A 12,365-nucleotide genomic window follows, 5' to 3' on the forward strand; every position below is an offset into this window, starting at 1 on the left:
ATGTATGTATTAATAAACAGTATTACTTTTTATATTTAGTTGTTCTGGAATCAATCCCCTGTTGATGGATGTTCCGGATATTGAGAAATATTTAATTTTCTGGTTTGCATCCATACTTCGTGAGGTTGCTTTACAATTAACATCGTACAGGCACATACTGGTAACTACCTAGAGTGGATATGCTGGTGTGTCATCTAGTAAATCAATGAATGTTGATCAATTTTCATTCCATTTCATATGCAGTTCCGTAATGCAAAGCGTCGCACTTAAAAATCGTTAGATAATGCAGAGTTCTATATACGTCCAGAAAACTTTTCCCATCCAATGTCTCCGTTATTGCTTTCCCACCAACACCCAACCTACGCGGTCCCGGAAATGGCTTGACTCGGCTTCGTCCTCCCCAGCCCCTCCTTCGCATAGAAGTCCATCGGATAGATACCCTGGTTCGACGTTTCCCACCCCTCCTTCACGCCCAACGCAATCAACGCCTCATACGGCGTCAGTAGCGGGCGCGGGAACGCATACCCCCAATCGATACTCAATCGCGGACAGGCGATCTGTACCCAACATTCCACATCCGCCATGGAAGCTAACTTTCCAGGAAAGATCTCCGACAGCAGTAGGTTGACGAACGGGATGCCTCGCTCGTTGAGGTGGTTCTCGATCATCGCCATTGTGTTCGGGTTACCCTGCCGGCCGAGCGAGCCGAGAATCAAGCCCCATTTCTTAGCTGATTTGGCGGTGCTGATGGCGTCGCGGCGCAGCGTGTGCATTTCGTCGTGGTAGTACGTCTCCCGGGACAGGGTGCGCGAGTACGGATCGTACCGGTACGCCGGGATGGTAGGGTTATGGATCATGGCGGATTCGAGGTGGAAGCGGCCGTCGCCGAGGTAGAGGAGGATGTCGATTTGGGAGTCCAGCTGGGGGGAGGTGCAGCCGAGGATTTCGCCTTTGGAGAGGGGGGTGATTTGCGGGATGACGACTTTGAACCCGGCGCGTTCGAGGACCGGTTTGAGACCGTGCAGCGTGGCGTTGAATTGGATCGTGCCGACCGTGGCGATTGTTTTGCCTGGTTGGAAGTTGCGTTCGAGGGTGGCGAGGAGGTGCGTGGTGTCGATGCTGATGTCGACGAAGATGTACAGCGTCTTGATCTTCGTCACGTCTACCGGGATCAGGCAGCTGTGGGCGTAGTGGACGAGGAGATCGCAGCCGAGGGCTCGCGCGGTGTAGTCGTCAATGCAGCAGGCGCCGTATGTGACGTCGCCCATGATAAGGGTCTCGATGCCGGGGCAGAATTGGGTGAGGATGTCGGAGATGGTGGTCGCGAAGATGAGCAGGCCTTCGGGGAACTGGAGGGCGACTCGTTTGGCGCCGGATGACCGTATGCGGTGGATGGTCTTGGGGATTTCGAAGGAGTAGTTTTTGGGGAGGAGGTCGATGGCGGCTTGGATCTCGGGATCTTCGAGGATCTCGGGAGGGACTTGGTTCAGGGTTCGAGGCGTTCTTCGCGGTGCGGCTATATGGAGTCAATTGATGTTACCATGCACTGTTGAGCGCAAACCGACCTTTTTGCACGCTGGTGGATTCGACATCTTTTGGACTCGACGAAGCGTTCTGTGCTTGCGCATCTGCCGTCCGTCGCCCAACGAATCTCTTCTTGGGTTGGCGCAGCTGGCCATTTGGCGTGGTGTTTGCAGTCTGGTCCTCCATTTTGAGCAAAGTGGGATGATTCCGCAGTGTCCGTCGATCTCAGAAATTCATGAAAATGTCCCGCCTGAGTCAGCAGGTCAGGTGGGGAAGGGCCGAGACTAGCCTGTCCGGGCGGTGTCTTCTCCGCATCGCATGTTCCATCCTCCTCCACGCTGCTGGTGGCTGGCTTTCGTCCGTGCTATGTAACTCAAGCGAGTTTTGGGCTGACTTTGTCTTTCCCTTCTTCCAATCGATGTCTATAACCTCTCTTATCTCAAAATGATGAATCTTCGTCCTCGACTGGGTCTCTTCTCAGCCTTCCGAGCTGCTCCAGTAACTCGGAGGTTTGCGACAGAAGCGCGGTTAACTTCGGACCATGTTCGCATCGTCGAAGTCGGGCCGCGAGATGGTCTGCAGAACGAGAAGAAAACTATCCCGTTGGAGACGAAGCTTAAGCTGATCGAGAAACTGGCCAAAACCGGCGTGACAACCATTGAAGCTGGTTCTTTCGTCCCTGCCAAATGGGTACCCCAGGTATGATCTCATCGCCCCTGGAATCGAATCAGCTTGTGCTCCAGCCATTGTTTCGCATCACTTGAGCTATCCTCGTGCTTATCATGAAGACTGACCTACGTTCTTAGATGGCGAGTACCGCAGAGATCTGTGAACGTCTTCTTCAATCGCCGCCCGAATCGCAAAATGCCATCGCCTACAACTATCTAGTTCCCAATGTCAAAGGGCTAGAAGGCCTTACCAAAGTGCTAAACGCCACGGGAAGCTCGGCTGAATCCTCGAAATCCGCCACCACCACCGAAATATCCTTATTCGCCGCAGCGACTGAAGCGTTCTCCAAAGCGAACACGAACTGCACCATTGAGGAATCCCTAGAGCGCGTTCGACCCATCGTATCACTGGCCAAGACCAAGAACATCCGTGTTCGCGGCTACGTGTCCGTCGCTCTAGGCTGTCCGTATGAAGGACCTGACGTTTCACCCTCCAAGGTAGCCGACATCACTGCGAGTCTCCTTGAAATGGGCGCGGACGAGGTCTCGGTCGCCGATACGACCGGCATGGGCACCGCTCCGCGCACAATGCGGCTCCTTCAGGCTCTCAGGGCCGCGGGGATTGCTAGCAGTGATCTGGCTCTGCATTTCCATGACACGTACGGGCAGGCCCTCGTGAATACTATCGTGGGCTTGGAGCACGGTATCCGTATCTTCGATAGTAGTGTTGGTGGTCTCGGCGGGTGTCCTTACTCCAAGGGGGCTACGGGCAATGTCGCGACGGAGGATCTTATTCATACGATCCATGGCTTGGGTATGCATACGGGAATCAACCTGGAGGAGATGTCGAAGATCGGATCTTGGATTAGTGGAGAGTTGGGACGGTTCAATGAAAGTCGGGCTGGGAAGGCCATTCTTGCCAAAATCCAGGAGTGAAGTATAGGACAGGCATGTTTCGGGTTTGCAAATATTTTGCTTGTTCCGCACATTGCAGAATCATTTTCTACCTAGTACAGGTATTCGTCGTAGCATAATCCTCATGCTATCTATTCACGTCAAGTCATAACCAATAAACTACATAAACCAAAAGATCAATACTGATCCGCGCTCAGATCCAACCAATATAAGATAAGACATAAACAAAATTAGCACCTAAACTCCCCAAACCTAGCCCCGATACAATATCACGGCAAATAATGACGCCTAAACCCCCTCCACCGATCCCCCCACGACGACCTCCGCCTCCTGTTCTCAATCATCTCCGACTCATCAACCTTCGGTATCTTCTCCTCTACCTCTTCAATCGCCGTATCTTTATCTTTATCGTCCTTCAAACCCTCAGAGTGACTGACCTTGTCACCCGAGAACGAACCCGGTTCCGATCCCTCAAGGCTCATTCGTTCGCGGTGGCGACGCACAGCCGCTTGGATGGGCGTCTCGCCGGGGAGGATTCTCCCGCTGTAGCGAGTCACTTGGATCGAGGGGTCGATGTAGAGGGGTCCGCACATTTTGTTGTCGTGGATTTGTGTATCTTGGCTCCCGGGAGAGTGTCAGGTAGGTAGTAGTGGAATGGTATATGATAGACTGGTAGTATGCGCAATTGTGGAAGATGAGAGGGTTAAGAACAAGTAGTGGATCCAGCTGTTTGATCATATAGATATAAATACGCAGATTCAGTGGAACTGATGCAATCCTGAGCGATAGAGTTCAGAAATTAGTACCTAATAATGGCCACGGCCCCACGTCTAAATACCAATTGCGCGCTCTGAATCGCCACGCGTCGCTGGCTAGATAAGTGGTTCGAGTCCGAGGTGACTATGTCATTGTTCGCTGTTTGGCATTGTCTGGTGACCTGGGGAGTCGCCTCCTCGACCAGGATCAGACAAGGTGGCGAATGGGACTAGACTGTGGGTTGTTGGACTGGAGGGAACGGTTTCGACACCGGAGAAATATCGATTTCTCGAAAGAGTAACGTACGTCATTTAACTAGAGCGTATGTTGTGTATAGATCTGCTATCCCTTCTGCCCAGGCCGCCTTATTACTCTTTCTGTTTAATAGTTTGCTCAATTGGCCTAAGTAATGCACCTGAAGTACCTATATAATCGAAGTACATTACTGAATATATCATTGTTATAGGGAGATAAATCGGTAGGTTTTGGAGAATTGCAGGCAATTTGACTGCGGATCCAAATGGAAACCCGCATAACCCGACTAGGTATATCATAACTCATAACAACATCTTTGTTGATAGCAGATGCCAACCGATGATGTTTAAACGATAAGGAAATTGCACTCAGCCGGTTGCGCTCTGGCAAAATCAACCCAAGATACGAACTCGTCTCCAGCCACGTTCCACCAAGATTGTAAGAACAACAAAACGCGAGACCGATCTAATGCCCGACTCGTATGTATCACAGTCTTGAACCCATTCTCGATGATCTTCTGGCCCGCACGATCACCACGGAGCTCCGTTCCAGCAATGAAGAGCGGCCAGACGAGATCCTGGGTAAATCGTAACCCGTTCCGAGTCTCGGATAGTAACTTTAGGTGGTTCAAGATGTGACTGCACGCTTCTTTCTTGGCTGTTTCAGCCGTCGAAAGCTCGGAAAGTGCCTGGGTGCTGTAGATCAACGTCGCGTAGTAGTACATCGACACGACTAGCTCGAAGTCCCGGCGTTCGAGATCAGACCAGAACCGGATGGTTTGGTTGACGTGCAAGCAATGTGATTTGGCGGACTCGATCTGTGCATAGATCGTTTGGACCTGGAATGCAGTCGGTGGGGCCTGATTTGAAGCCCGAGAACGGGTCTTGAGGCGCTCCAGTTGCGTGACAGAGTGAATGATGCGGACAAAGTCGGCCAGGATGGCGTCTTCGCTGCTGGTGGGCGGATCTATGAGAATCTCGTCAACTTGGCTGAACGTCGTCAGGTGTGTCCACACCGAGGTGGAATAAAATTCTTGCAGAAGGAATTCTTCGACGCGGAAGAGGGGATGATGAGGGCTTGAGCGATTGGCTTCGGCTAGAATGATCTCTCGGGCTGCAAGTAGATGGATCCGCCATTCTGATGTATGCGCTTTTAAGAGATCGCTGTTGCAAATGATCATCACTGATGCCAGGGTCAGAGAAAAGGTAGTGGTTGAGCCACCCTGCGGTGAAGGCCCACAGGATAAGTTCCGCAAATCCTGTGCTAAAAGATTTAAGGCGTGATTCGAGTGGTGATCCGAGACATCTCGAAACCTTTGACACCATGGGTCATTCACAGGGTACTGAGAGGCGAGATCATGCGCCGTCAGGGCGAGAAGAGACGACGAAACAGCCTCGGACTGTTCAGCGAGGGGAAGAATCAACTGCCACCAGGGATTCTGCGGTCCATCGATCCACGCCAGCCGATGGGCCACTTTATCTTTAAACCAGGCGAGCAATCGTGGCGAATAAGGAGAGCGCGGTGCTGATAAGTAGAGACTGGATGATGGCGCTGTAGATGGCCTTGGTACTAAGGGCGCATCGCATTTAGGCTGCGATCTCCCAGTTAATTTGCCTCGACTGGCGACTCCTTGGTCCCATTTCAGCCTCACTCCATATCCAGGACATTCGAGGCTACGTTTCGCGCATTTCCTACATCCAGGCAAGGTGAGATCGCACTTGAGACGTCGCTTTTGACAAATTGAGCAGCCTGGAGGAATTATGAGCATTGCTTTCTGGAATGTTTTTTTTTTCGAAGTTCAACGTACCTTTGAGGGGTGTGCGCAAGGATTGATCGGACATGTCCTCACGCAGGGTGGATCTGTCTACTCAGTAGGTCAAGGAGGTCAAGTTGGCGGCCAAATCTTTGCGCCTGAATAATCGGTCATCGCATAGGCTCGCCCCACTGCGCTAAACCCATGGAGGATGCTTGATAGAGAAGCCGATAAGCGAATGGCCAAAATGCAGTCTGAGTGGCCCAGAGTCTTCTTCTCTGTGGGGCCGTGGCGGCGATCTTGGAACAGAGTATATCATGTTTTCAGGGATTATAAAATGCTGGCTTTCAATAAATGAAGGTCCCTCCGGGGAAAGGATTTTTAGTCTTGCTTCAGACCGTTCTCCTCATTGCTCGTCGTTGTCAATCTTCTTTCTTGTTTTTCATTCTGAACCAAACCGTCGAACCGTTGCCAAACGAACCAGCGACAATGTCTTCGACGATAGCATTAACCGCGCCAAACGGACGAAAAATCGAATTACCAACCGGACTCTTCATCAACAATGAATGGGTAAAAGCAACCAAAAATGGCACCATCACAAGTATCGACCCAACGTGAGTCGACCGGCCCCAACCATCCAGCAATCAAGGCCATTGACCGAGATCAACAGAAACGAAACAGAAATCACATCCGTCCAAGCCGCTACATCCGAGGACGTCGACACCGCTGTAGATGCAGCTCGAACCGCTCTTGAAGACCCCAGTTGGGCGGACATGCACCCCTCAGCACGAGGAGAACTGATTCGAAAACTAAGTGATCTTGTGCAAGAGAACCTGGAAGACCTAGCAACGCTGGAGACATGGGACGGTGGAAAGCCGTATTCAGTCTCTTTAACCGAAGATCTCCCAGAGGTGGTCAGCTGTCTGAGGTACTTTGCTGGCTTCGCCGATAAAATCCATGGCCAGGTGATCGATAGCGGCGCGGCCAAATTCGCGTATACGATACGAGAGCCGATTGGCGTGTGTGGGCAGATAATTCCCTGGAATTATCCTTTGATGATGGCTGCTTGGAAGCTGGGGCCGGCGTTGACTGTAAGCAACCAGCTTGGGATAGGTGATTAGTGCTTTGTTCTGACTGAAATACAGTGCGGAAACACGGTGGTTCTTAAACCATCTGAGCTGACTCCCCTAAGCATTCTCTATTTTGCCGACTTGATAAAGAAAGCCGGCTTCCCTCCGGGCGTCGTCAATATTCTGAATGGCCACGGAGCAGAAGCAGGAACGGCGATCGCCAACCACCCCGGAATCGATAAGCTTGCTTTCACAGGGAGCACGGCCACCGGACAGAAGATCATGGCAATGGCGGCATCAAACCTCAAAAATATTACCCTCGAGACCGGTGGCAAGTCTCCGTTACTTGTGTTCAACGACGCAGACATTGACCAAACGGTGAAATGGGCACATGCTGGCATCATGAGCAACCAAGGCCAGATATGCTCTGGGACCAGTCGGATCATCGTACAGAAAGGTGTTTATGAACAGTTCATTGCAGCCTTCAAGAAATATACAGCACAGACCAGCAAAGTCGGTGATCCTTTCCGTGACGATACATTTCAAGGGCCACAAATCTCGAAGGCTCAATATGACAGAGTCTTATCATACATCGACTCCGGTGTCAAGCAAGGTGCTCGTCTAGTGCTTGGTGGAGCACCATCCAATACAACTGGCCCTGGCTTCTTCATACAACCAACAATCCTCGCGGACGCCACAGAAGACATGACAGTTTCCCGAGAGGAGATCTTCGGCCCCGTGGTTGTCATTTCACCATTCGAAACCGAAGCAGAGGCCGTTAAACAGGCCAATAACTCACCATACGGCCTTGGATGTGCCATTTTCACGCAGAATCTGGAACGCAGTCATCGGCTGGCCCGAAAGATCGAAAGTGGTACGGTGTGGATTAATAGCAGCAATGACAGCGACTCACGAACGCCGTTTGGGGGTGTCAAGCAGAGTGGCATCGGGCGAGAACTTGGCGAAGCTGGGCTCGCGGCGTATTCTAGTATCAAGGCTGTCCATGTCAATATAGGCGCGAAGTTGTGACGGGAGAGAATCAGAGCAGCGTGTACTGAAAGGAAATGAACATTGTCAATCACTCATTCGGACTCATATAGAAAACACAGGTTATCTAAAAACAATATCTACTTTAGAATGGGCCACGGAGCAAGACCATCATCTCTTGAGTATCCTTTCGTCTTCATTGTTGACCCGTTGCAGTATGTAGTTGTACAGTATTCCACATGATCAAACACAAGTGTAAGCTGCAGTATGCTTTGGCCCTATATCGGATTCCCTTTCACCAGGTATAATGCTCAATCCATCGACGCATATTCTTTCTGGGGTACATATGAACCGACCTTCCCTTCCCTGCGGCGGATCAATGCTACATATCTAGCGAGGAATCGGCTGGACAGCAAAAGCCACCGAGTTAGCATCGCCAGGCCCAAAGTTGCCGCCATTCACATACAACGATTTTTTTATAGCCCTTAATAGTCACGGCTCTCAAGTTTCGCGAGTATGCCGACCAGTGATTGGCCTCCTGGCGCTTCCAGTCGTCAGGATTCGCATCACCCTCGCCGTTATACACCCACTCCTTGTCGGTTGCGCTGATGATGATCAGCCCGGACCCGTCGTCCAGATCACATAGGGCCCGTTGGTGGCCGTCGTGAGGGAGGTGTCGTTAGTACGCAACTCGACTGCTTCCGCGGCGTCGAAGAGCAGCGGACTGTTCGCAACCGTGTAGTGGACTTTGCAAGCTCCGAAAATATAGGACCTTGTAAGCCCTCTACCGAGAAATGAATTATACGATTTTGTCTGGTTAGTACAATCTATCCTTACTATTTAACTTATAGTTAAGAATTCTCAATCAAGAGAAATGTCGAATTGAGATACACTTTTCTCGCAGAACGAGCAGCGCGGGTTTTTCTGGTCACATTTTGTCCGTCGAGCGCGGAGGAACAGGGAGAAGGATGGCTTAAAAATGCGGGGGGTCCGCTAGGTACGTACCTGACTAGTGTAGTCCATATAACCTCATGCTAAAATTGCCAGGGCTCGAATAAGGGCGTGCTACGCCGTTGCTTTTACTGCAGAGCGCGCACTGCTAGCAATTGGAAGAATCAAATCGATTTAAGGCGGCAGGACCGCAAATAGGATATTTGTGCTATTCGAGAGAGACAGGTACGTATTGCGACATATATACATGCCATCAAGGCTCCGGGTGGATTGGGGAAGGGAAGACAGATGAGCCTAGCAGGCATCACATATTTAAAGACCCCAATCCATCCGATGAAAACAAATGAAAGTCTAGCTGCAACACGCAGCAGAGCACAACGCCAGCCAATGCAAAAAACTCCACAACTGAATCCGCTCGCCTCACAGCAACCAGCCGAAAGTCAGGATCTCTAAAAATCGGTGACTCTTCCGCCATAGCTCCAATCTCCTCCAGAACCCCATCGCAGGGGCTCATTCTTCGGTCCACCGACTTCTCCCGTCTGAGGGTTCTTCTCGCCCTCGAATTCCGGCTGTACACCGTAACGCACGTCGGGATGCAGTTCCTCGCCCTTGCCGGTGGCCTTGATCTCGGCCGACTCGGTGGCGGGCGCAGCTTCGGGTTCGGAATCGGGAGACTGATTGATCTTGGGAGTCGATCGGGGGGTGCTGAAGGCTCCGGTGGATTGCTTCTGTAGTTGCTCAAAGATTTCTTGCTCTTCTTGGGGGAGACGTGGGGGAGCTGGGCCGCGCGAAAAGGCGAAGGCAGGTTTGCCGTCGGCGGAATTGCGGAGAACAGGCTGGCTGGCAAAGGTGCGCGAAGAGAGGCGGAGGGTACGGTTTGCAGAGGCAAAAGCCCGACTAGAAGCGACGGAGAGTGCCATAATGTATTATGAGGAAAGACGAATAGTTGAGTTGTGTCTGACAGATGGGAGTTGAGAAGGTGAAGGAGAGTGGAGTGCGGAGTGGCGGAGACGAAATCCCAAAAGTTCCCGATATCGCGGCTTTTTTCCTGACCGAATGGCCTGCCCGTTCCTGCTCCGTGACTCAGGTCTCTCCGCTCGCTCTTTATTTAATTTGGGTCCTGCCCCGCAGAGATCAGTCAATTCCTTTTCTTTCTTTCATAATTTGATTTTGTTTGTTTTTCTTTAAGCCAGTCCGTCTTCAGCCCTCTAGATGTCATTCATTCGCGTGGCTTCGCGGCGAATGCCGCTCGCAAGGAAGCTCGTTCCTTCGATCGAGTCACCGCTTCAGCGCCGATTTGCTTCGGCGCAGACGTCGAACGTTTCTCAGGATGTGAAGGCCCAGGCCAAGGTTTGCTCTATGGCGCCTACTCTAGATTTCTAAAATAACACTATAGCAGAAGGAGGCGTCGCTGCCCAACCCCGATCCCGCTGCGGATTCGGCGACGATGGCCTTCATCCAAGATCGAGCTCCGTATATGGTGCCCACCTACGTTCGACCGGCCCCGATGATGGTGAAGGGACAAGGGTGTTATCTGTGGGATATGGAGAACCGGCGATACCTGGATCTGACGGCAGGCATTGCCGTTAACTCTCTCGGTCATTGCGACCCTGAGATTTCCAAGATCATTGCCGAGCAGGTGTGTATTCGTCGCCCAACTGTCGACGCAAGGGATAATGTGATCGCTAATGGTGCGCCGATCTATAGGCCGAGACTCTGATTCATGCCTCCAACCTCTACCACAACGCCTGGACTGGCGCCCTCAGCAAGTTGCTGATCAACCTTACCCGCGAATCGGGTGCCATGCGCGATGCCTCCCAGGTGTTCATCTCCAACTCCGGCACGGAAGCCAACGAGGCTGCCATTAAATTTGCTCGCAAAGTCGGCCGCTCCCTCGACCCGTCGGGCGCGAAGCACGAAGTTGTTTCCTTCCACAACTCTTTCCACGGTCGCACGATGGGCGCTCTGTCCGCCACGCCCAACCCCAAGTACCAGACTCCGTTCTCGCCCATGCTGCCGGGTTTCAAGTACGGAAACTACAATGATGTCGAGCAGCTGCAGACCCTCATCACGGACAAGACGTGCGGTGTGATTGTTGAACCTATTCAGGGCGAGGGTGGTGTGAACGTTGCTACCCCGGAGTTCCTCGTGGCGCTGCGCAAGCGCTGCGACGAAGTCGGAGCTGTCCTGGTCTTTGACGAGATTCAGTGTGGTCTCTCCCGTACCGGTACTTTCTGGGCCCACGCTCATCCCTCTCTTGCGCCTGCCTCTGGCGAGGCTGCGCACCCCGACATCCTGACCTCTGCCAAGGCCCTCGGCAACGGTATTCCCATCGGCGCGACCATCGTCTCCGGAAAGACGGTTGCGGAGCACATCAAGGCCGGTGATCACGGAACGACCTTCGGTGGCAACCCTTTGGTCTGCCGCGTTGCGCATCACATCGTTGAGCGTCTGGGCTCGTCGGAGCTGCAGAACTCGGTGGAGGTGAAGTCGGCCCAGCTGGTGTCCGGTCTGGAGGCCCTCCAGAAGAAGAACCCCGGTGTTATCTCGCAGATCCGAGGCCGCGGTCTGATTCTCGGCGTTCAGCTTTCTCCTGAGTACACGGCCAAGGCGTCCGAACTGATCACTGCCGCGCGGGAACGGGGCATGCTGATCATTACCGCTGGTGATGGCTGTCTCCGATTTGTTCCTCCTTTGACTATCACCGAGGATCAGATCAAGACTGCCCTGAAGATTTTGGAACAGTCCTTCGATGCTGTCGTTAAGGCGTAGAGCGACATATAGTAAAGAGTTTTGGTTAGAAAAAAGATCTCGGTATTATGTTGTTTACTTTCGATAGATGACGATTATCAAATGTTTATATCCAATGACGCATTCTTACTGCCTCTATATAATCATGTTACTCCGTATAAGACCCGGCAGAGCCCAGTAGCAACCTTAGCGGCATGCAGGCAGTGTTTTGTTTAATATGGTCAAGCGATTCCGCTCATTTAGCATAAAAAAATATCCAGACTGTCTAAATATGTACTTGATTATCCCTTGTCGTTAAGAGAAGAGACGATTTTGCTTCTTCCTTCTGCAGCACTGCGGGAATATATGTATCTATACCCTACGTACAATTAGACTACTACTCCTACCACAAGCACTATTACTACTATATATTTGCACTTCTTAGTAGGATTACGAAGCCTATATAGATATTGAATATTCAATACTCATATTATCAATATACTGGTCTAGTCTTTTCTACCACACCGCAGCGCAAGTACGTACACGGTATGTTCAAACAGGAAGGGATCGGCTGTCAATTCAAGGCACCGAACTCAGGCACCAAGGCACCGATAATAGCTGGTCACGCGCTCCGACCGACGGTCAACGACAGCCCCCAAAGTTCCCCCAATTCCCTTCTCATCCACCAGAACACCTGATATCAATGGCCCATTAGCAGCAATTACTCTTCGGTTCCGATCTTGAAACGAACGACAT

The 12,365-nt window shown here is 51.7% G+C and overlaps 8 protein-coding genes across 8 annotated transcripts; 4 read left to right on the plus strand and 4 right to left on the minus strand.

Moving 5' to 3' along the window:
* Positions 1-104: 104 nt before the first annotated feature.
* dph1 (2-(3-amino-3-carboxypropyl)histidine synthase) lies at positions 105-1,853 on the minus strand. Its single transcript, XM_046084154.1, has 2 exons — positions 1,566-1,853; positions 105-1,516 (listed from the first exon to the last, which is right to left on the minus strand). The coding sequence occupies exons 1-2, from the start codon at positions 1,708-1,710 to the stop codon at positions 360-362; spliced, it is 1,302 nt and encodes a 433-aa protein (XP_045940117.1). The 5' UTR covers positions 1,711-1,853; the 3' UTR covers positions 105-359.
* Positions 1,854-1,968: 115 nt separating this feature from the next.
* LDX57_002503 (hydroxymethylglutaryl-CoA lyase) lies at positions 1,969-3,128 on the plus strand (the record flags this gene model as incomplete). The annotated part of the gene is made up of 2 exons (XM_046084155.1): positions 1,969-2,223; positions 2,331-3,128. 2 exons carry the CDS (start codon positions 1,969-1,971, stop codon positions 3,126-3,128), a joined length of 1,053 nt encoding a protein of 350 aa, XP_045940118.1.
* Positions 3,129-3,376: 248 nt separating this feature from the next.
* LDX57_002504 (uncharacterized protein) lies at positions 3,377-3,700 on the minus strand (the record flags this gene model as incomplete). The annotated part of the gene is made up of 1 exon (XM_046084156.1): positions 3,377-3,700. One exon carries the CDS (start codon positions 3,698-3,700, stop codon positions 3,377-3,379), a length of 324 nt encoding a protein of 107 aa, XP_045940119.1.
* Positions 3,701-4,464: 764 nt separating this feature from the next.
* Positions 4,465-5,298, minus strand: LDX57_002505 (uncharacterized protein; the record flags this gene model as incomplete). The annotated part of the gene is made up of 1 exon (XM_046084157.1): positions 4,465-5,298. One exon carries the CDS (start codon positions 5,296-5,298, stop codon positions 4,465-4,467), a length of 834 nt encoding a protein of 277 aa, XP_045940120.1.
* Positions 5,299-6,360: 1,062 nt separating this feature from the next.
* ALD2_1 (mitochondrial aldehyde dehydrogenase) lies at positions 6,361-7,970 on the plus strand (the record flags this gene model as incomplete). The annotated part of the gene is made up of 3 exons (XM_046084158.1): positions 6,361-6,485; positions 6,542-6,962; positions 7,017-7,970. The coding sequence occupies 3 exons, from the start codon at positions 6,361-6,363 to the stop codon at positions 7,968-7,970; spliced, it is 1,500 nt and encodes a 499-aa protein (XP_045940121.1).
* Positions 7,971-9,328: 1,358 nt separating this feature from the next.
* On the minus strand, positions 9,329-9,799 carry LDX57_002507 (succinate dehydrogenase assembly factor 4; the record flags this gene model as incomplete). The annotated part of the gene is made up of 1 exon (XM_046084159.1): positions 9,329-9,799. The coding sequence occupies one exon, from the start codon at positions 9,797-9,799 to the stop codon at positions 9,329-9,331; it is 471 nt and encodes a 156-aa protein (XP_045940122.1).
* Positions 9,800-10,326: 527 nt separating this feature from the next.
* On the plus strand, positions 10,327-10,599 carry ARG8_1 (acetylornithine aminotransferase; the record flags this gene model as incomplete). The annotated part of the gene is made up of 1 exon (XM_046084160.1): positions 10,327-10,599. The coding sequence occupies one exon, from the start codon at positions 10,327-10,329 to the stop codon at positions 10,597-10,599; it is 273 nt and encodes a 90-aa protein (XP_045940123.1).
* Positions 10,600-10,682: 83 nt separating this feature from the next.
* Positions 10,683-11,651, plus strand: ARG8_2 (aspartate aminotransferase family protein; the record flags this gene model as incomplete). The annotated part of the gene is made up of 1 exon (XM_046084161.1): positions 10,683-11,651. The coding sequence occupies one exon, from the start codon at positions 10,683-10,685 to the stop codon at positions 11,649-11,651; it is 969 nt and encodes a 322-aa protein (XP_045940124.1).
* Between the last annotated feature and the right edge of the window lie 714 nt (positions 11,652-12,365).

Source organism: Aspergillus melleus (genome assembly GCF_016097325.1).
Source record: "Aspergillus melleus strain CBS 546.65 chromosome Unknown contig1, whole genome shotgun sequence".
NCBI classification, from domain to species: Eukaryota; Fungi; Ascomycota; class Eurotiomycetes; order Eurotiales; family Aspergillaceae; genus Aspergillus; species Aspergillus melleus.